At 46.0% G+C, this 22241-nt stretch overlaps 1 protein-coding gene across 4 annotated transcripts in view; it reads left to right on the top strand.

Moving 5' to 3' along the window:
* The window catches only part of Tbc1d14 (TBC1 domain family member 14), a 90110-nt gene that overhangs the window by 38290 nt on the left and 29579 nt on the right, over window positions 1-22241 (top strand). For 3 of the 4 annotated variants that reach the window (XM_021210300.1, XM_029545127.1, XM_029545125.1), the window contains exons 3-6: window positions 430-550; window positions 16922-17040; window positions 18978-19060; window positions 21364-21481. In XM_021210300.1, coding sequence (XP_021065959.1) covers window positions 430-550; window positions 16922-17040; window positions 18978-19060; window positions 21364-21481 — 441 coding nt within the window. Of the gene's footprint in view, window positions 1-429; window positions 551-11205; window positions 11421-16921; window positions 17041-18977; window positions 19061-21363; window positions 21482-22241 lie in introns of those variants that run through there. The other variant, XM_021210303.2, reaches the window with a different exon arrangement.

Here is a 22241-nt window from a genome sequence, read left to right as displayed (position 1 = left end):
GAAAGACTGCTGTCCTTGAAATGTCTGTTTGTAAATGAACTTGGGGATCACAAGTGGGGTCTCTGTCACTCATAGGAAACCGAGACTCAGGCTACTTTCCTGGCCCACTCACAGCTAGTGAGTGGCAGAGCCAGACATTCAGCTCATTTTGGCTGACTTTTGCTGATTTACTTTATTACTGGATACATTTTTAAAATTCTTAATAGTGGAATTGGTACACACAGTAGTTGGCTACAGCAAGCTTGTATCTAAGATCTGTGTCTGTGTAGTTCTGTGTGTGTACAAACCCAGTCTGAAGTGTTAATGTGTGCTCACTGCACAGAGTCCCCCTCAACAAAGATTGATTTGTTCTCGTTAGCCTGTCTTAGCTGTCCTAGTGTCTCTGTAAACATCCAGAAATGGCCTAGCCCTTTCCTTTTCTTTCTATAGGAATTTGCTTGCTAGAAAACAAAATGCAAGACTTGATAGACAGAGAGACTTGGGGTGGAAGCTGTTTGGAAAAGTCCCACTCCGAGAGACTGCTCAGAAAGATTCAAAGAAGACCCAGAAGGTAAGTCATTGATAAGTGCAGCATGTGCTCACTAACCACACAGCACCCTCACTGAGGCTGGAAGGTGTAAAGCTCTCTGTGGTCCCTGGAAGCCTGGGATCTTAGACTTAAGTCCGAATACAGTGAGTGCTGGGATCTAACTCTCTTCACCTCTTCACAGATTGTAACATGCATACAGGGAAGTTCAGCAGGGCCTTAGATACTTAAACTTGATACATTTTAGTCAATCTTTCCAGTAACAGTTGCAAATGTGTTTATAATCTAGCTTTATTATGCTTGATACTAAAGCAATCTCCACATATCATGGAGCTTAAATCCTCCATTTTGCTCTGGAACATGGAGATAGGCTATCATGCTCCCAGGCTCTGGGAGGACCTTGCCCCTTGGTTACTTAGATGTTGTCTGCTTTGAGATTCAAGGCTCGGCTAGGCCAGGCCTGCACCAATATCCCACTGACGTTTTGCTCCTCATGTCTGCAGCTGGAGCAGCTGCTTATCTTCACAGAGAGAAGCCCAGGCCCAGTGGTGGCAGCTCTTAGGCAGCCTTGACTTTTAGCACCAGCAGCTTCTCTGAGGCACTGAACCTGTTTACCTGAAGGTCTGCTGTCGGCAGAGTGCTGTGGCCTTGAACCTGTTGAACTGAAGGTCCACCAGTGGCCGAGTAGTTGTCCTCAGCAGCTTTCCTCCCCACTTAGATCTCTGTTCACTGGTAGTTAGCTTTTCTCTGAGTCCTCTAGGAACCAAGTGCTAGTCCTCAGGACTGACATTGGGTCTGAGAGAGGACGTAGCCCACCTAAGGCAGAGCATGGAAGGTAGACAGGTCTTTGAGGCTGAGCCAGGGGATCAGAAGGGAGGCTGTGACTTGACCTGAGTGGTGTGCTCGAGCCTCTCTCTGGTGGGAGGGTCTTCCTATGCTGAGCCCACTGGATGCACTCACTTGCAAGTCCCTGTTGGAGAAGAGGCACCTGTTTTGGCTGAGGTTGTGAGTGCCAAGGACGGGACTGATGACTGTTAGATGTAGGGTATGCAGGAATAAGATGGCTATCCACACAGTGTATTTTCATGTCTTTGTAAATTAAATTTGTTAGAATATTGTTTATCATTTCCCTGGGGAACTCACTAAGGTTATCAGTGTTGGGGAAAAAAAATGCTTTTCAAGAAAGGGTTTCTCTGTGTATTCTTGGCTGGCCTGAAATTCACTCTGTAGACCCTCCTGACTCTGCTTCTCAAGTGCTGGGATTAAAGGTGTGCGCCACCTCGTTTGTAAATTACATTTTGATTTTTTAGTCATTATGGAGATGTATTAAGTGAGTATACAATTAAATATGTTTGTATGCAAAACTCATTTGTAATTTTCCTAGGAGATAAAGTAAGGTAATTTCATCTGGACTTAAGAAGGAGTGACAATTATGTTAATAAGCATCCATATGTCTCTCTGGAGATCACTTGCTTCATGTATTATCTGCTCTGGAACATTATTGGTGAACTGGACTGTAGAGGCCAGCTGGCTGTGCAGGGACTTGGTTCTGCTGAGAAGACCTTTGGCTTTAGCTGTCAATAATGAAGAAAGTAACTGTACCCTATGCATGAGTCACACAGTCCTGCCTGGGACCTGTTTGTATATGCTTTATGTCTCTGTCCCTCTCATATCTTAGGTCTGACCCCAACCTAGGAAAGCCAGAGAGGGAGAGAGTCAGGGTGAATACTTTTGGGCACCACTGCCTTGAGCTGGCTTCTGTCACTCTTGCTGGCTCTGACTTTACAGAAGCCAGAATTGGATCCTTGATTGTCCATCCATATGTGTGATCTGAGACAGTGACAGTAACTCTATTTAGAGCTAAAAACATAACCAAGGATTCTTGGAATTCCCCATTCTGCTTTCTGGAATTAGTTTCTTTGGAGAAGCATCATCAAATGGTGCTTTAAGAACATAACTTTGGGCCAGGTGATGGTGGTGCACACCTTTAATTCCAGCACTTGAGAGGCAGAGGCAGGCTAATCTCTGAGCTAGAGGCCAGCCTGGTTTACAGAGCAAGTTCCAGGACAGCCAGGCCTACACAAAGAAACCTTGTCTTGAGGGGGTGGAAGGACTACCAAAACAATGAAGGAAGGAAGGAAAGGAGGAAAGAAAGAAGGAAGGAAGGAAGGAAGGAAGGAAGGAAGGAAGGAAGGAAGGAAGGAGAGAACATTTGCTGCCAAGTCTAATTCCCTGAGTGCAGTCTATGAGGACCCCACTCCACAGTGGAGGAGAGAACTGACTCCTGCAAGTTGTGTTCTGACCTCTACCCACAGGCACACAGTGCACACTGAGCTGCATCAGGTGCTGTCCCAGGCACCAGGGGCGTGAGAGAGAGTGTGCTGAGCTGGCTGCTGGCTTTGTGGTAGAGCAGAGGAACAGGTGTGCACAGTCACTTGTGTGACCTTGGAACAGTTGTCTCTTTTGGGTCTCCTCAGGTGTGGACTGGGCATTAGAATACAGTGTTGCTCTAACATAAGTCATAGTGTATGCGGTGTATTTTGCCCGGAGTTAGTCAAGGGATGCTGTTGCAATTTCCAGCTAATAAATAGGCCTACGATGTAATGGAAGTACTCTCTGTGCTTTGCCCAGGGCACCTGACCTCAGTCAATCTGAGTCACATTTCTTGGCTTTGCCTTAGAGACTTCAGTTTCTTTGGAAGTATGGGGGGCAGGCGGAGAAGGGGGATGTTAAAATGTTACTTATCTTTTTCTTTTACACATTTCATAAAACCCTTGAAAATTGTCTTGCTTTCCATCAGCTTACATGATTACTTTGGAGACACTTCTTTAGGGGAATAAAAGATGACCCAGGATAAGAGAATAAAACCAAGGCCATGCTTCTTGAAGTGAGATGAGGCACGTCTTTGTTACCTGTATGTAAGGGCACAAGTCTGTAGGCTTTGTACCTCCAGCACACTGAAGTAAACCTGCATTTTGGGACTGAGAGCCATGTCCTAGTAACTACAGATATCCCAAGGGTGATGGCTATGCAGTGAGAATGTTGACTATTGAGAGGAAGTAGCCATCACTGTGGCCAGCTCCACACGGGGCCAGAAGTTCACCCAGCAGCATGCAAACTCTCTAGCCACTGAGCTACAGAGTAAGGTGCTGCCTTCGGCTCTTCACCCACTGGGCTTGAGTAACAGGACCGTGGCCACTCAGCAGGGTTGGTGATAGCATTTCAGAAGTGCAGTCCTGTCCCTTGTGAATAAGGTGAATAAAATGGGGTGTCTTGTTCTGTGTGAGTTATTGGCTGTTTGTTAAGGAAGTCACATAGTTCTCTGGGAGTGAGGTTGAGCAGGAGCTGACACGCTGCTGGTTCTCACTGAGGCAGCTGCTGGTTATGGTAACCATAGGCTTACAGGTTTGTTGTTCCCAGGATCATCTTGTATGGTTTTGCAGAATCAAGTCGGTTTTTAGATGTTAGAAAACGCCAGAAAGTAGTAAATCCAGGGCATCTTAGAGTGACATTCATTCTCCTGAGCTCTGGTTTCTGAGAGGTCTGGGATACAAAAGATCACACATTACAGGAAGAGTGTGTTTGGGTGATCAACAGAGGTAGCTGAAAGCCTACAGACACTTTAAAACACTAAGAAATGAATACAGCCTTCATTTTCATCAGCACCCTGCTTCATTTCTTACTTTACTTACTAACTTTACTTACTAGGTCTGACTTCTAACCCAGGACCTACAGTCGAAGGAGAGAAGGGACTCCTGCCAGTTGGCCTCTGACTTCCTATTGTGTGCTATGGCATGGGCATGTACATGCATGTGTGCACAGGCACACATGCACACACACACATATACACACAAACACAGTTTGTGATCCTAGTTTTAGGTGAGTAGAGTAAGCATATGGTACCTCTCCATGCCCAGTGAGAGCACTGTATGGACAGAGTGCACAGAGCATCCACCTGCCAGGGCTGGAGAGTACATGGTAGCAGGGCTGTGCAAGAAGACTGTAATTCAGAGTGCTGCTGAATGGAAACTGACATTTTACCGTGAACTCAGGCAGACCAAACTCAGAAAGAGAACACTAGACGGGGCTCTGTGCCTGGGGAAAGAGTGGATCCAGTACTTAGAGATAGGCGGAGACCCTCCTTTGTGTTATTTTCCCCTCTGTTCTTTAAAAAAAATTATTATTTTATGTGTATTTGTATGCATTTTATAAGTATTTTACCTGACTGGCTATATGTGTGTACCACATCTATGCCTGGTGCACAAGATGCAATAGAACTTCTGAGGCTGGAGTTATAGACTGTATTGAGCAGCCATGTATGTGGGTGCAGGGAGTTGAACCTGGGTGAGCTGAGCCAACTCTCCAGCTGTCATGCATGGTGGCACTTGTGTCTGACAGGAGCCTAACACTCTCAGGAGGGGAAGCTGATGAGAAAAGGAGATTGCACCTCTCTTACCAACACAGTTATGGGAAGCGTGTGGCTATTTAACCACAACAGGGAGACTCAGGGAACTAGAAGGCACTTGGTGATTGCAAAGAGACATGCCGGAAAGTGATTTCTTTAAGGTTGTTATGACTTCCTGCCACTGTCTGTCTGGGTATGTGGATCTGACCCTAAGTAACTTCAGTAGAACTGGATGGATAGAGCGTATGCAAATCTCTGACTGGCCACTGGGTGGTGCATGTGCAAGACAGAGTCAAAAGTGCTGAAAACCGAGTTTGGAACTTGAATTTGGTAGAAAAGCTGACTGGAACTTGTAGGTCTTTCTGTCTGGAATCCAAATAGGTTATAACAGCGTCAACATTTACACAGGCATGTCTTGGAATATAATGTTTGAAAAGTCTATGGGCTGGAGAATTGGCCCAGTGGTTAAGAACACTCGTTCTTGCAAAGGACTTGGGTTCGATTCCCAGCATCCACATGGAGGTTCACCACTTCCTTGGCATCAGGCACACATGTGCTGCACAGACAAACATACAGGTAAAATGCACATATACAAAATAAAATAAATTTTAAAATATTAAAAAGAAAGGTCTAGAACATTGTTCAGAATGATTGGGCTTCAGGACTAGGACGTCTTTTGGCGATCAGTAGACACTGATCCCAAGATTAGCAGGTGTTGGGATTGTGTAAGACCTTAAAGAAGCATTTAGAAGAATGCTTCAGCAAATGGGGTAGATACTCTTGAGAGTGAAAGACAAAAAACATTAGTTGAGAAATAGAAAATATAAGAAATAAATGGACATTTATAATAGAAACACACAACTGAATGCAGTCAGTCTGACAGTACAGATCAAAGTAAAGTCAATAAAGTAATATAATCCTGAACATAGGAGACGCCACTAAAATGTTTTAAAACCCGGCAAGATGGAGACGGCTTAACAGGTCCAGGTGCTTGCATGCAGGTCTCACAACCTGAGGTGAATTCCTAGATTCTGTATGGATTTGCCTGTACCCACCTGCAGTCACATACCTATCCAGTGAATAAAACAAAAATTAAAAAAACAAAAAGAAGCCAGAATCACTGAAGTTTGAATTTATGTCACTGAGAAAGAATTTATAACAACAAAATTTTTTTATTAGAATAAGTAAAGGAATATGTCCCAAATTTGGCAAAAAAAGAAAAAAAAAGAAAAAAACCCCACAACCTACATATTTAAATCAAGTCAGTGACTCCATAAACAGGGTAAGGTTCTAAGAAGTTCATGGCCTGACAAGTCATAACCCAATGCTGAAAGTAAAGGCAAAGATGTTTACAATCATCAAGAGAAAAACAGTGCATTACTTACTGAGGAATAATAATTTAAATGTCTGCGAATTTCTCATCAGAAATACAGAGGGGGCTGGAGAATTGATAGCCCAACAATCAGAGCAGCTACAGCGCTTGCATAGAACCAGAGTTACATCCCAACATCCAGGTTGGGAGGCTCATCCACCTGTAACTCAGGCTCCAAGGACCTAATGCCCCCTTTTGAGCTACTGTTAGCACCCACAAACACCTGCTTATACCCCCACATACACACAATTTAAAATACAATGAAAATATTTTTTAAAAACTCATAAAGGGAATTAATAATTTTAGACTGTTGACAGAAAAGAACTGTCAACCCCCAGAGTCTTGTATCAAGAACAAAGGGGAAAAGAAAGTGCTCTCAGATGAAGACTAAACGTGTTTGCCTGCAGGAGCCTCAGTGTAAGACAGTTGGCCAAAGACTATACTTTCAGGGATCATTTCTACATTTCATAAAAGAGTTGGCCACCGCAGGGTCATTGCACTAGAAAGGACCTTGGAACACAGGAAGAAAGAGGAATAGAAATGGTAGGCATATGGGCAGAAGACATAACTGTGGATAGGCAATTAGTTCTCATTGGGTTCTTTAAAAGTGTGTTAGGTTAATGGTAAAGGTTAGTATTGTTTGGGTCTTTAGTTTGGGTCTTTTGCATATAGAAGTAACATATAAGACAACCATGTACCAAGGGAAGGGCGGTGGGTTCCTACCTGAAGTCATAAAATACTGATTCCAATCAGTCATGGAAAATTACACATATCATTCTGCTCCTAGGCCAATCAGTGAACTCTGCAGAAGGATGACCAAAAGCATGATAGAGAGATTAAAATGGAATTATAAAATTCAGAAAACTCAAAATGAAGGCAGAAAAGAGGAAACAGGAAAGAACAAAGACAAGTAAGGTGGCACTTAGACTTGGACAGACCATGTCATGTTAGGGACAGATGCTCACACCAGTATTGTTAAAGACAAATAAGGTGGCACTTAAACTTAGACAGACCATGTCATGTTAGGGACAGATGCCCCCACACCAGTGTTGTTAAAGAAGCTTGAAAAAATGACCCAATTCTGTTATCTACAAGGAACTCTTCAAATACAAAACATGTAAGAGAACACATGTTAGGATAAGATAGGAAAAGATAGGGCTGGTGGTGTAGTTTAGTGGCAGTTTGTGCTTGGTGTGGATAAAGCTGCCCTGGATTCAACCTTCAGCATCTCCCTCAAGGTAGATATGTCATAAAAAGTAAGAACTGGGTTTCAAAACCAATTCCCAGAGATAAAATGGGCTCTTGCCTAATGAAGACCAGATAGCTCGGAGGGCTTTTTCTGCGCTAGTGACTGCAACAAATCCAAGCAGACATGCAGAAAACTGGACCTGTCTACTTCACAATTGGAGAGTCAGTGCTGCTCTGAGACCCATGAGAAGAACCAGCTGCAGACAGAGCAAGCCAGGACCTGGAGAAGCTGAATGACCTGTCCAAACTTTCCACCCTTCAGTGGTCGCCATTCCAAGTGCTTGTGGAGCACTCACCAGGCAGAACATGTGTGGGTCATAAAAGAAACTTTCAATATTCAAAAGGACAAAAGTAAAATATGTTACTCATCATAGTGAAACAAAGCAGCAACGAATATTAAGAACTCCCTAGCCTGACAGTGGTGGTGCACTCCTCTAATCCCAGCACTTGGGAGGCAGAGGCAGGCAGATTTCTGAGTTCGAGGCCAGCCTGGTGTACAAAGTGAGACCCTGTCTTGAAAAACCAAAAAAAAAAAAAAAAAAAAAAAAAAAAACAAAAAAACCAAAAACCAAACAAACAAAAAACCAAAAAAACAACTTCTCCCAAAATGTGGATATTAAATAAGTGGCAACCTAGTGAGCAAGCCACAAGGAAACTCAGAAAATATTTTGACACAGTAAAAATATAACATACTGAAGCTTGGACGATGCAGGTTGGGTAGGAAATATATAACATTCAAATGAAAGAAGGAAGGTCTCACATCAGTAAGCCAGGTTTCTATCTTAAGACTCTAAAAAGCAGAAGGAAACATCATACAGAGACATAGGAATGCAATTAGAACTAGAAAGGGGGGTGTGTGAGAGCGGACTGGGCTCTTTGAATGCCCCTGTCCTGATCTACCTTAGCGGGATTGCCGAGGAAGAGAAACACATTTTCTTCCTTTCCTTTTCCTTTTCCTTTTCCTTTTCCTTTTCCTTTTCCTTTTCCTTTTCCTTTTCCTTTTCTTTTTCCTTTCCTTTTCTTTTTTCTTTTTCTGAAAAAAAGATTTATTTATCAATGTATATGAGTACACTGTAGCTGTCTTCAGACACACCAGAAGAGGGCATCGGATCCCATTACAGATGGTTGTGGGCCACCATGTGGTTGCTGGGATTTGAACTCAAGACCTCTGAAAGAGCAGCCAGTGCTCTTAACCACGGAACCATCTCTCCAGCCTGAGAAGCACATCTTCAATGAAAGGGATGAGCACAGGGGTAGCACCTGGTCCCTGTAGAACTGAGAGGGGACATGGAATTCTTTGAATGACTCTCTACAGGAATTTGTCATGTCACATGAAATAGTCTATTTCTTTGCCAATTAGAAATCACCAAAACTCATCCAAGATATAAGATTTATCCTGCCCTTTTAAGACAGGAATATTACAGTTCAGTACTGTGGTGGTTTGAATGTGCAATGTCCCCACGGGCTCACATGTTTGAAGACTTGGACACAGCTGCTGAGCTGTTTGGGAAGGTTGTGGAACCTTGAGGAGGAAGTGGATCCCCGGGTGTGCCTTGGGGTGCTGGGGTGCAGTGTTATTAGCTGATCGTCTGCTCTTGTTCCATGCTTTCCCCACCATGGTGGCCTCCATCCCTCTGCAACTATAAGTCACAACAAACCCTTTCTCCTTATGTCGCTTTTGTCAGGGTATTTGACCACAGCAAGGAGAAAGATAAGACAGATACTGTCCAGGCCCACATGGTTTCACTGATAGTCTGTTATTTTAAAACACTGCCAAATTTAGAAGGAAGAACACATTTCCCAACTCCTCCTTGATGCTACTGACACTGGCCCCAGCCCAGTGTCCACGATCCTCAGCACGCTATTAGCAGAGTGAACCCCAGACACTTCTGAAAGCCAACACTGAGGACTGGGTCATGTTTATCCTAGGAATCAAGGATGGCATGATGTGTGAAAACAATCACTGTCATCCATTGGATTACGACCTAAAGAAAACCACGTGGTCCTGTTGAGGCAGAAACAGTATTTGACAAAATCCAGTATTCATTTCTGATAAAAACTCAGCAAAGTAGAGTCCGTTGAGCATGGGATGACAAGTTGTCCATGCCACTGAAACCAGGGTGAGGGATCGTGCTGAGTATTCCTATAAGGGTGCAGTGGAGGTGCACATGCTGCCCAGCCTCCTGTCTCCTCTTCCTCTTTACTATTAGGAGCAGTTGTGACATCTGCAACTTCTTTCAAAGGGTAAATGTTTTAAAAGTAAGTAAGGTGAACACTAACATTTTTACTTTATGCTCTGGGTAGAACATGTGTATGTGTTCATTAAATTATTTTTGAGCACTTGCACAGATTTGAAAAATCACACCCTCCCCTTTAAAGTAGTAAAATTGATCCCAGTGCCTCCCACACTGGGCATGCATGCTCCCTGTGGACTCCATGCTATCTACTCACTATAAATGCGTAGTGGTTCCTAATGTATAGTTATCCACCTGCCATTGCATGCAGTCTTGGAAGATCTCTGTCATCAATCGTTTGCAGCCTGCCCCCATCCCTTCTCCAGACATACCAGCTATATATTCTGCCTACAGATTTGCCTTCTGAAGAGATTTTATATACGTGGCCCCACTCTCGCTGACTTCCTTATGGCAGCTTTTGCTTACACAGCTGAGGCACACTGACCGGCAGCATGTGTCAGTAGTTTCCTCTTGTGGCTGGTTCAGGGCTGTTGGTGCATTCCTCCACTGGTGCACATTTGGAATGTCTTACTGTTTGACTGGTACACAAATGCTGTCAAGTTCTGCATTCGGGGCTTTTTATAGGTGGTTTCTTTTGGAGAGCTGCTCAGGTGTGTGGCTGGTGTATGTTGAAGTGTTAAGAAACTTGCTTCCAAAGTGCCCCTCTTGTTTAGTATTGCCCCAGAGAGTCCCAGTTTTTCTGCATGGGAGCCACTGGGGGCTATGCCAGGGCTCCTGCTTTGTGAGGAGGTCCTGATGGGGAATGAATAATACTGAGTTGTCAGAAAACCAGTGGTGGGTGAGGTGCCTTTTAACTCCTACTCCAGGATACGTGTGTGTGCGTGTGTGCGCACGTGTGTGCGTGCTTATGTCCAGGAAGGAAAGAGAACTCTGTGGCGCTCTTGCTGACTTTGTTCCAGTGCTCTGGACTGGCCTACTCACTAGAAATAATTTTGGCCCTTAATACAGATTTGTGAAAAATTTTCTAAGGTGTAATTTACAGTGGAACCCTCTGGTCTTAAGGTAATAGTTTTAATGAATGCATGTTCAGATAACAGTTCAGTCACTCTGGAAAGTGTCAGATGACCCTCCAGGTAACTTTCCAGAAGGAAGCTCTATCATGAACTCCATCAGTATGTACTTTATGCTTATAACCAGCCAGCTTCTGAGAAGTGTTAATTATATTTATGGAGTTTCTTTTGGTGATACATATTTCTTGGGTTTTTTTTCCCCCTATAATCTTACAAAGTAGAACTTAGGCCTTTCTCTTCAGCATGCTGTCTTTTGCTAACTCCCTTTTCTGTAGTTAGCACCCCCAAGGTTTCTCTGTGGGGCTGGGCACTGCAAAATTGGCAGGGAGGCCTCTGAGCCTAGACTCAGCCAGCCCCGCCCCGTCTGTTGTGGAGGAGGTCCTTGACAGCTTGCCTAGCCCAACCTAGGAACACTGAGCAGGGATCCGGGAATCGCTGCATCTGTGAGCGATTGAGTGTCCTGCCGTTCCGGCCACCAGCCCGCCTCACCCGCCCAGTTGTGGAGCTGCGTGTAGATCCGTGGTCCAGAGGCAGGAGTGAGGCTGGCCTCCACTCACTGGGCATGGAGCCGCCGGCCACGCGCCTCTGAGGCCTGGCGTTCATGGTGAGTCTTCTGCGGGTCTGGCGTCCCAGCTTGGCCTCCGCTAGTGTCTCGGCCTGCCCGTCCAGGCCTGCTTGGTCCTGTGCGCGGTACGTGCGGCTGTGTGCATGTGAGCCCAAGCGCAGGTGAGCACTCATCACATGCATCTGTTTTACCCACTAGCCGGAGCTTGCCGGGGACACCAGTGAGGCACCTCCTCCCCAAGGCCTGCCTTCTTTGTGTCTGCTGCTCGCAGGATTTTCTTTCAGGGTAAATTTTTCAGAGAGCTCACTCTTCAACCCCATTCTTACTCCAAGAGCCACTGCTCCTTTTCCAGAATCAGGTCAGTTTAGGCCAGGGGCCACCTAGAGATAGGATGGTCTTATTGAGGAGTCTAAAGGACAGGAGACTCAGGACAGACAGGAGCTGGGTTTCTCAGAACCCAGTGCAGGTTTGGTACATTTCAGTTTCTGGTGCCTGTGTTAACTTTTGTGTTCTTGATGTTTGCAAGTAATTTGACCACCAGAGAAGGTTTCCTGAGAGCGACTCTTCCCGGTGCCAGCATTCCTGGGAACTTCAGAGAATGCTTTCTGGGAGAATGCTTTCTGGGAGGGTACTGTGCCTAGGTAGAGAGCAGAGCCCGGGAGGAGGAGCTTTCCCGGTGTTCAGAGCCTTTACCTACCTGCCCTGTGTCCAAGGCTCTGTCACCATCACTGGCTTCTGGAAAGCTGAGCGCCTGTAACACCTGAGTGGGTCACTCCCTCTTCAGATCACACAGCTCCGTGTCCTAGAACAGCAGTCCTCTCTCAAACACTTGCTTGTCACAGACAAGGAGGAGTAAAACCAGCCTGCCACGCCACCACGAGAGTCTCCTTTGTCTTTCTTATAACCCCTTTCGGAGAAATGGTGCAGGAAGTGATTTTATAGTAAATGTGACAACCATGCGCCTGATGGTTCTGGCCTCTCCTTTGGGTACATGTCTCATGCCTGCTTGTTCTTGTTTAATCTTCCCCTTAACAGACAAAGCAGCAGGCGTGGAGGGAAGACAGTGCTCAGGGAGGTAGTCCTCTGGGATGGCCCATCCGGCAGTTCCCCCCGCCCCCACCCCCGTGCTCCCTGCCTTGCTGTTGGCAGACCCGTCCTATGCTGTCCCTTAAGTTAGTTTATGCTAGCCCAAGTGCCCCATGGGATAGCCTATTCCAGACATAGGTCCTGAAGCCTGGACTTATCAGCAGACAGATCCTGCTACTGTAGATGGCTGAGTCAGACGTGAGCACGGGCCTGATTGATGTCCTATCTTCTTGGTGGACTAATTGAGGGAGCTAGTGGGGGTCTGATCAGATTATCGACATCCTTGCCTGTCTTTAAGTTCTCAGGATAGTATTGATGGGTAGCCGTCTCTCTTCTCTCCTCCTGGGGACATTCTTCTATTGCTTCAGATCCAATCTTCTCTCCCTTTTAGTACAAATTTGTCTATTGCTGTGTGTGTGTGTATGTGTGTGTGTGTGTGTGTGCGCGTGCGCGCGCGCGCGCGCGCGCGCGTGTTCTGTATGTATGTGTTCTGTCTCTTGTTCTCTTTTTAAAACAAATCCCGTTGCCTACTGGTTTTTTTTTCTGGTTCCTAGCCTTAGGCAGTGTGCAGATAAGGTTTAACCACGTTCACACTCTCCTCTTCTCCTTTGGCTTGTTCTACCAGCTTTGGGGAGCTGTGTGTTGAGACCATCATTGCCAGGCAGAACAATTTTGACTCAGTATCAACTCTTTAAAATGCTCTTGCTAACCCATTGACAGGGTCTGTGTCTGAAGTAGGCCATCTCATGAAGGGGAGACTTGGGCTAGCATAAACTAATGGAGGGGACAAAATGGGTAGGTCTGCCATGGTCAGCAGTGTCCAGGGAGGCCAACTCCACCAGCACCGTGTGCGCTTTGGATTGCTTGTCTTGTCAGAAGGTCTCTCTGTCTCTGTCTGTCTGTCTGTCTGTCTGTCTCTCTCTCTCTCTCTCCCTCCCTCCCTCTGCCTCCCTCCCTCCTCCCCTCTCTCCCTCTCCCTCCGGCATAAACCTTATCTGCCTTTGCTTGAATGGTACAGGTACTGAGATGCTGTCTCTTGTTCCTTCTGGCCCTTTACATATTGCTTCTCACCTCTGCATCTCTCATGGTCTGCACTGTGCAGTAGCTTGTGCCTATACTTACTTTTCCCTGCAGAGGGGCCCCTGCAAGGCTGTGGGTGAGGGTCTCGTCCTCATGGTCTCTTCACTGATGAGCTTCTTCTTTTGTGTGGTCTTCTTCCTTTTTTTCCTGATAAATTTGCTTTGCTCATAGGCCCCGCCTGAGCTAAGGCCTTGCTCAGTCTTCTTGATGCTTCTTCTCTGAATTTACTCATTCATCAGACTGCACCCTACAGCTTCTCTCATGGTTAGCAGCTTCAGCGGCCAGGTCCCATCCTCACTGGGATTTATTACCAAATGCTCAGGTCAGAAAGTTCATCCAGGTACTTCCAAGCCAGGGGCTTGCAACGTTTTTAAGTCTTGGTAAACAATTAAACTGACCTGCAGTAGGACTTTGAAGAATACTGTTCTAAATTGCTCTCTACTGGGATGATTAGGGTGGGCGAGGCCACGGCTGATTGTATGGGCCGTTTGTTTTACTCATTGGTCTCCAGGGCCTTTTATGAGCCCAGTGGTACAGAGAAGCATTGCTCAACTTAAGGCAGAAAGACTCCCTAGCTTGTTTCCATGCTGTGACATTAGATGGACAGATCCCACAGATTTTACCTACATACAGAAAGAACTCAGTTCACTAGAGAACAGGCCGTCATTACAGTATACTACCCTGTTTAAGTCTCACAGTGGTCTGTCTTACCAGTAGTCACTTGTGTTTATAATGATGGAGTGGAAGCAGGAGATAGTCCAGACTTGCCTAAGGTAAAGGCAGGACTTAGATCTTGGTCGTCTGAGGCTTTGCTCCTGCTGCATCGTGTATGGCCCTAGTCAGCGCTAGTCAGCAGCGAGCATTCTTTCTCAGGCCTTAGAGTGAGCATTGTCCTCCTGTATCTGGAGCTGGTTTGTCTGGTTGCACAGGGAGCCTACTGTGGACATCTCTAGTGGCTGTAGAAAAAGAACTAGGTTTGGGGCAGGACTTGTGATCATGCCAGCACTGTTCTATTTGTACCAAACAAGTGCCGTTTGAGATTTTAAAATTGATTTATATTTTTATTTTATGTACATTAGTGTTTTTCCCATATGTATGTCTGTGTAAGGATGTTGGATCCCCTGTAACAGACAGTTGTGAGCTGCCATGTGGATGCTGGGACCTGAACCTGGAGGACCTTCTTTCTCTCCAGGCACCCATTTGGGCTTTGCAAAGACTACCTGGGATTTCAAGTTTCGGCAGGCCATGCTCTATCATTAAAGCATGTGTCACTGTGTGATGACCCTTGTCATTTGACCCCGTTTGGCATGAACTGACTCAGGTTGTCAGGGTTGGAAGCTTTGTTGAGGCTGAAGGCAACGAGATTGTTTCCTATGGAGTTCTTCCTGTGAGCAGCTCTCTGAGTTGGTGAGAAATGTCCCTAAAGAACCCAGTGTTTAGAGTCTGATTAATTTCCCCATTCTCTGAAGAGCAAATCTGAGGGCTTCCAATATCCATTAGGATTGGGGTGGTAGTGGTGTCATCTTTTGCCTCCTGGGCTTGGTGTGCAGATTAAATCAACTCTGCTTGGGAGGCCCCTGGAATGCTCTTGGTACATCAGCCTGATCAGCTGCCACTGCCGTTACCTGAGTTAGTAACAAGTGCTTATTAACAAGGTCTGATGCTTTGGCCTCGAATCAAGGCATTCCTTTCCTTTTGCTTCTGTGTCCCATATCTTCGACTTGCAAACTTTGCTGGACTCTCTGATCCCCACGGTGTTTTGAATTGCAGTGTTTCCCCTTGCATTCCACAGTCATTTCAGGTCTGAGGGAAAATGGAATGGTGCGTGCAACCCTGTCCCCATGCTGTAGGGCTGTACTTGCTGACTGATTACGTATGCCTGTCTCTCTGTTGCTGGCAGCAGCCTGCTCAGGTAGTGCTTGCATTTACCTGGCGGCTGTGGGACCAGGCCACAGCCTGGAGAGTTCTGTGAGCATTCTTTGCCTGGATTTTAGCTGCTGGCTAGTGGGCCTATGTGTTCTTCAAGTTTCACCTCTATAATCCGTGGAGGACTTGGTGTTTGCTCCCAAACTATACATTTGCTTGAGTATAGTCACCAAGGAGGCCAGGCCTCCTTAGGGTGCCAGTGCAGAGGGCCTGCAACCCCAACCCAGCACTTTGAACTTGTGTCCTGTTTATAAGGTGGGTGACATACTGATTGTTAGGGACATCGGGTCAGACAGTGTCTGGAGCCACAGCAAATGGGCAGAAGCATCCAGACTTTGGCATCTGACTTGTGGTGGGAGATTGTGGGCCTTAGCATAAATGGCAGGAGATCAGGCTCAGCAGATAGGTAGCACCCCGTGGGATGATTGGTACTGATTCTTGCCAGATGCCACTTGAATTATAATCTCTGTCATCACAGAGCCTTGGGTAGATTCCCTGTAGAGCTGAAGATGTTGATACCTACTTACTGGACTTGGAACATCCTGCTGCTAGCACTGGGCTGTCACCACTCAGCCTTGTACAAGGTCCATTAGCAACATCAGCCTTTCAGCTCTGGATAGTTAGGTAACTGGGAAGGATTTCCCTCTCTAGTGGGATCTGCTCAGGGTAGGCAAGGTAGAAGCCTAGCCCTGGGCACCCAGGGTATGCTCTTACACTTTAGAGAAGTTGTAGCCGTTTTCTTTGGGTGAAAGAATAATTGCTTGTGAAATAGCTTTTCTAGAGTCAATAAACCCTCTTTTAAGGGATCATGTGGGTCTTATCATCCAGAATGGCGTGAATCTGGGGCAACTCCACACTTCCTTCCCGGTTGGATCATCTCCCTTAGAGATGCTTCTCACCTGTGATAGACAACCAGAGATGAACATGTCTTGATTTTGCAGGGAGCCCAAATCATGCATTATTCCAGAAGCTGACTCTCCTGAACCCTTGTACTGGGTGTTTGGAATCTGGGTCACTAGGTGTGATTAAGCTGCTATGGCTGCAGTCCGTGGACCTAATTAGTGACTCAGTGTGTTTGGAGGTCACTTTTAGATTCCCAGGGCATGATAGAATTATTGACAGGACATTGTGCAGTGATGGCATAGCAATGGCCATCACAATAGCCATTCATCTCTTACCAAGAAGTACCACACTATGTGAGGATTGTGGTTCAGGGGCTGCTGACCCTTGAAACTTTGTAAGCTCCACAGGGAAGTGTGTGGATCTGACCTAAGGCACCATCACAGCAGGGAGCTCTTGGAACCTTTCTTCTGCCCAAGGCTTTCCTTCTGAACAGCAGGGAAGACTTGAAGTGCACTCACCCTTACAATGAACTCAGATATAAGTAGCTCCTTTTTTGATGATACAAAACTGGCCGGGCACAGAGTCACCTGATGTCTTTGTTCTAGGAATATGAAGACAAGGCTGGAAGACCGAGCAGGCCGTCCTCTCCCAAGCAGAATGTGAGGAAGAACCTGGATTTTGAGCCATTGTCCACCACAGCGCTCATCCTCGAGGACAGACCTGCGTGAGTTTGAGGAAGAGCCTCTGTCTGTCTGCTGTGGGGGTGCGCCTTTCCTGGAGGCAGGAGAAGGAGAGAAGAATGGCTGGGTCTCTTGTTACCTCCATGTTAGCCTTCACTCAGTGTGGCATCACATGGTGATTTAGGAAACTGTCCCGTGTCATAGAAATGTAACCAGGCTTTTCCTTTGAGGCAGTATTTGCTTGTAGTTTATTATCCAGGTTTGCATTGTGTGGCTGCTGTAAGCAGTACAAGGAACCCTGCAAGCGTGCTTCCAAGTAGTGCTTTGGAGGTGCCTGGTTTTTGTTTTGTTTTGTTTTGGGATACCTCTTAGAGTTGCCTGTGGAGTTTTTGGGGAGTTTGAGTCAGAACTCCTGTCTCTCTGGGCCCTTGTATCCCCATTGTGTAATGAGGCAATCATGCTTGGAGACTTGTCTGGAGAAGAAAGTCCTAGCTAATCTAATTACCAAATTTACACAAAACCACGTATCAGGGAGAAGGTTTCCCACTTGAGAAAGAACAAGAACAATGACAGGTTATCCTGCCCTGGGCTAGTCCATTCCAGCCTCCTGTGCATCCCTGGTATTTAAAACCATGAAGTCAGGCCAGTCATATGGTCAGTAGGTAAAGAAAGATGCTTGCTGCCAAGCCTGCTTCCTGGCATCTGAATGGTGGAAAGAGACAGCTGACTTGTGCAAGTTATCCTCTGACTCACACACACACACACACACACACACACACACACACACACACACAAACACACACACATATGGAGAGAGGGGGGGAGAGAAGAGAATTAAATAAACAATTAAAATGTGAAGTCTAATGAGGAGTATATCTTCAGGATTGTAGAAAACCATGAAGAGGAGGTTGGAACTCTAGCATAAAGAGACCAGCTCTTTTAGTGTGCTGAGAGGTAGATCGGGTGGGCTGGCCACTTTTCACCAGTGGCGGTGGTTGCAGTCTCACAGGGAACGTGGTTATAGTACTTGTGGAATGCAGGCGAGGTGCCATCACATCCCATTAAGTCAGCTGCCAGAGTCCACTGGCTTTCTGTATGGGATCCATGTAGCTCTTGTGTGCATTTGCATAAAACAGCGAAGGAACTACAGCACTATATAGATTATTGCTCTTGTTACTGTGGCAAACACCTGACCAAAAGAAAGAAAAGCTCAAGGGAGCAGGTCTCATCTTGGCTCACAGTTTTGGAGGTATAGGCCATCATGGTGGGGAAGGCATGGGGGCGGGAGGTGCTGATCATGCAGCATCAGCTGGCAGGAAGCAGATAATGCTGGGACTTATCTTGCTTCCTCCCAGCCTTTGGAATGGTGTCACCCACATTCCTTCTTTAAACCAGTCTGGAAATACCCTCACAGACAAACCCAGGGGAATGTTTCTTAAGGGGTTGTAGCCAGCAGTGTGATTAACCATCACAAGAGCTGTTCTGAAACTGAGCACTTAAGCTGCCATATACTATATACTGCGAGGTCCTCCTGGTGCAGGGATCAGCTGTTGACTCTGCTGCTTTGCAGTAAGAACAATTTCTTTGAAGAATAGGCTGACTTCTTTTTTTTGTATCTTTATAACCCAGTGTTTCACAGTGAGTATCTTGCTTTGTCAGAAATGTCTGTGTGGGGAGATAGTTCAGTGGTGGAGCCCTTGCTTGTTTAGTGTGTGTAAAGCCCCAGGCTCAGTCCCCAACTGGTCAAGGTAGCACATGGCTGTGGTCCCAGCACTTGAGAGGCTAAGATAGTAGGGTCTCCTGGGCCATGTAAGTCTCAACAAAACAAATATAGTTCAATTTATGAAAGAACTATAGTTTTAAAAAAATGACTTTTTTAACCTTGGGTTTTAGAGCTTTTATGCAATAATGCTTCAGGTGACTTTTTCCCTCAGACTTTTATCTACTTGTAACAGTGCATCCCTGTTTATTTCCTGTCAAGAAATCTCCCAGCCAAGCCAGCAGAAGAAGCTCAAAAGCACAGACAGCAGTATGAAGAGATGGTGGTGCAGGCCAAGAAACGAGGTACTGTGGCAGCCAGCCAGCTCTGGTCTCCTCTACTCTGCTGAAGTTCGTTAGCTTTAACCTTGTAAAGGCATTCGTACTTTGGAATATATGACTTTTTCACTAAACAGACAAAAAAGGATGCATGTCATTATTCCTACATGAGAGTGAGCTGTAGTAGCACACACCTGTTAACCCAGCACTTGGGAAGCTGAGGCAGGAGACTCAGGAGTTCAAAGCCAGTCTTTACTGTATAACAAGCTGTGACAGAGAACATAGATTTACATGAGAAAAGTGTGTGCTGGAAAGAGTGGCAACCAATAGTGATGTGCAGCTTTTTCCCCTCTTGGCTCTTTCTTCCCTTCTTAAGATGTGAGGTGTTAGATATGTTCTATGCAGCGTTTAACAAGCTAGAGAGTGCTGTGACTCCAGAGTGTTTAAAGTAAATACAGTAAGTAAATGAAATATCATTCACCCTGTAAGAAGGAAGTTCTGATACATCACAAAATTGTTGAACCTTATTGATCCAAAGTGAAACAAGCTGGTAACTAAATGACAGATAGTGTGATGCCATTTCTTTGGGGTCTTTTCAGCAGAGGGCTAACTGAGGAGGGGCAGACAGGGAGTTAGTGGTTAATGAAGATAAGTTTAGTCAAGGAGAAGACAAGGAGGTTCTAGATAGGAACTAGTGATGGGAGTGTATCACAGTAAGAATAAATGTTACGAGGTTATACAGTAAAAATGGTTAAAATAGTAAAGTCTGTGTTATATCTCTCCATAAAAATAACTATACCTGTTCCCAAGGATCCATGAGTGGATGGTTCCAGAAGCTCTTGCTACTCCAGCATTTAAAGAGGCTCAAGGCTTGTGTATAAAATTGTTTACTCAGTGTGCATATAATCTGTGTACACCGTCCTGTACTCAGGTCACCTCTGGATTATCCACAGTAGTTATGTGCTGCATAGACACTTACCAGAGGATTGCTCAGGGAATAATGGCATGAAAACTACGTGTACATGCTTGGTACAGACGGGATTTGGTTGGTTGAGAGAGCCCACGGTTGTAGACGTTACTGTGGAGTAAACTAAGAAGATGTGATTACTCTCCCTCAGCACTGCTGCTGGTAAATGAAGAGTGTCGCACACGGGGCTGGAGCCATGGCTCAGTGCTGGAGAGCACTTGTTCTTGCAGGGGACCCGAGCTTGGTTCCCAATCCACACTTGATAACTCACAACCCCTGTAATTCAGTTCCAGGGGTTTGTGTGATGCCTTCTTTAGACCTCTGAGAGTACCAGGCATGTACATGATACACAAATACACATGCAGGTAAAATACTGTACACATAAAATTAAAGAGTACTGCACAAGATGTTAGGAGTGAGCCTAGGGGTCACATTCGGAAGAGTAGGATGGAGGATGGAGAATACAGTGGGCTTTCAGTGTTCTGTGATGAATTCTGTTGGTTTGGTTGGATACTTTCATAGGCTCTTGTGTGTTATATTCATTGAATTATATTTGTGATTTTATACTGTTTTTTTGTTTTGGTTTTTTTTGGTTTTTTTTTTTTTTTTTTTTGGTTTTGGTTTTGGTTTTTCAAGACAGGGTTTCTCTGTATAGCCCTGGCTGTCCTGGAACTCACTCTGTAGACCAGGCTGTCCTCAAACTCAGAANCTGGCTGTCCTGGAACTCACTCTGTAGACCAGGCTGTCCTCAAACTCAGAAATCTGCCTGCCTCTGCCTCCTGAGTTTAAAAGAGCAAGCTATACTTAAATCATTTACTGAAGGATGCATAGAATGTTTTGTAGTCTCTGAGGAGTAGAGTATGATGCGTATGCCTGTAGTCTCAGAGGCCAAACTGGACTACATAGCAAGACCCCGAGTTCACAAGAGCAGACATTTGCTGCCTACTCACACCATCCATCTGTCTCTGTCTGTCACTCTGCCTCTCTCCCTGCCCCCAACCCCTGGTGTGTGTGTGTGTGTGTGTGTGTGTGTGTACTCTCACAAACATTCACTCAAGCTAGAGGGGGCATCCATCAGGTGTGCTGTCGATGTCCATCTTCCTCTTGCTAACCTCAAAGCTTGTGGGTTTTGCTGGACTGGCAGCCAGCAATCCTCCTGTCTACCCTGCTCAGAGTTGGGGTTACAGGCATGCACTCATACTCAGCCTTTACGGGGGTGCTGAGATCTGTACCCCAGTCCCAAGCTTTTGCAGCAAACACTCAGCTACTAAGTCCCATCTCCATCTCGTCTTTCTCTGTTATTTTTCTGGCATGGTGAGTACTGGCTGCTCAGTGTTTTCTTTCTTTTAATCACAATATACAGAGCTTAAAGAAGCCCAGAGGCGGAGGAAGCAGCTGGAGGAAAGGTGCAAGGTTGAAGAGAGCATTGGGAACGCCGTCCTCACCTGGAACAATGAGATCTTGCCTAACTGGGAAACCATGTAAGCATCGCCTCACTGGGGCTGCTTAGTGTGACCACTCCCTTCTGGAGTCTGTGGGCAGTAGCTGGAGTTGTTGGATATGGTGATAGCCTCTTCCAGTTTATCTTTTGAGGGCCTGAGCCATGTTTGTGAAGCTTATGCCTATGTCACTCCATACTTAAAATTTTGGTAGCTTGTGAGTCTCCATATGAAACTGAACTTTGTACCTGAAGGAATAGACTTCTGTGTGAGATGGCCTGCCCTGTCTCTGCAGACTGTTCCCAGGACTACCCAGTAGGAACTGCTAATCCGTGACCTCTGGACCTTTGCCTGCCCTCTCCCTGTCTACAGTGTCCTGAACCTCTTCAGCCTTCTAGAGCCTGTTTTCCTCTGGCTTAGTCTTCACAGGGAAGAATTTCCTGCCCTCCTGTCCTGTGGAAGACTCCCTTGAGTCTCCGGCACTGTCTGTCTGAGCATCTGTCTCTTTCTGAGGGTGGGAACCACTTGTCTTTGATGTCAGCCTGCAGTGTCAGTACAGAGTGGCACCCCACAGCGCCTGGCAGCTGTGGCATCCTCAGTTCTGAGCATCTGCTGTGCATCTTGTTTTCTTCCTGTGTGGCCAGTACAGGCAGGGTTATTGTGACCAACACAGTTAGGATCCTGTCTACAGTGGTGTGTGGCTGCCCTGTGAGGCCTCTTTGCACTACAAAGTGAAAGAGACCCGCCTGCACGCCTCCCCTGTGCCCTGCACACACACCCTGTGCCCTGCACTCCCCCCCCC

Source organism: Mus pahari, chromosome 13 (assembly GCF_900095145.1).
Source record: "Mus pahari chromosome 13, PAHARI_EIJ_v1.1, whole genome shotgun sequence".
In the NCBI taxonomy this organism is placed as follows: domain Eukaryota; kingdom Metazoa; phylum Chordata; class Mammalia; order Rodentia; family Muridae; genus Mus; species Mus pahari.
The sequence above is the reverse complement of the archived record's forward strand: the minus strand, read 5'-3'. Positions and strand labels throughout refer to the sequence as shown.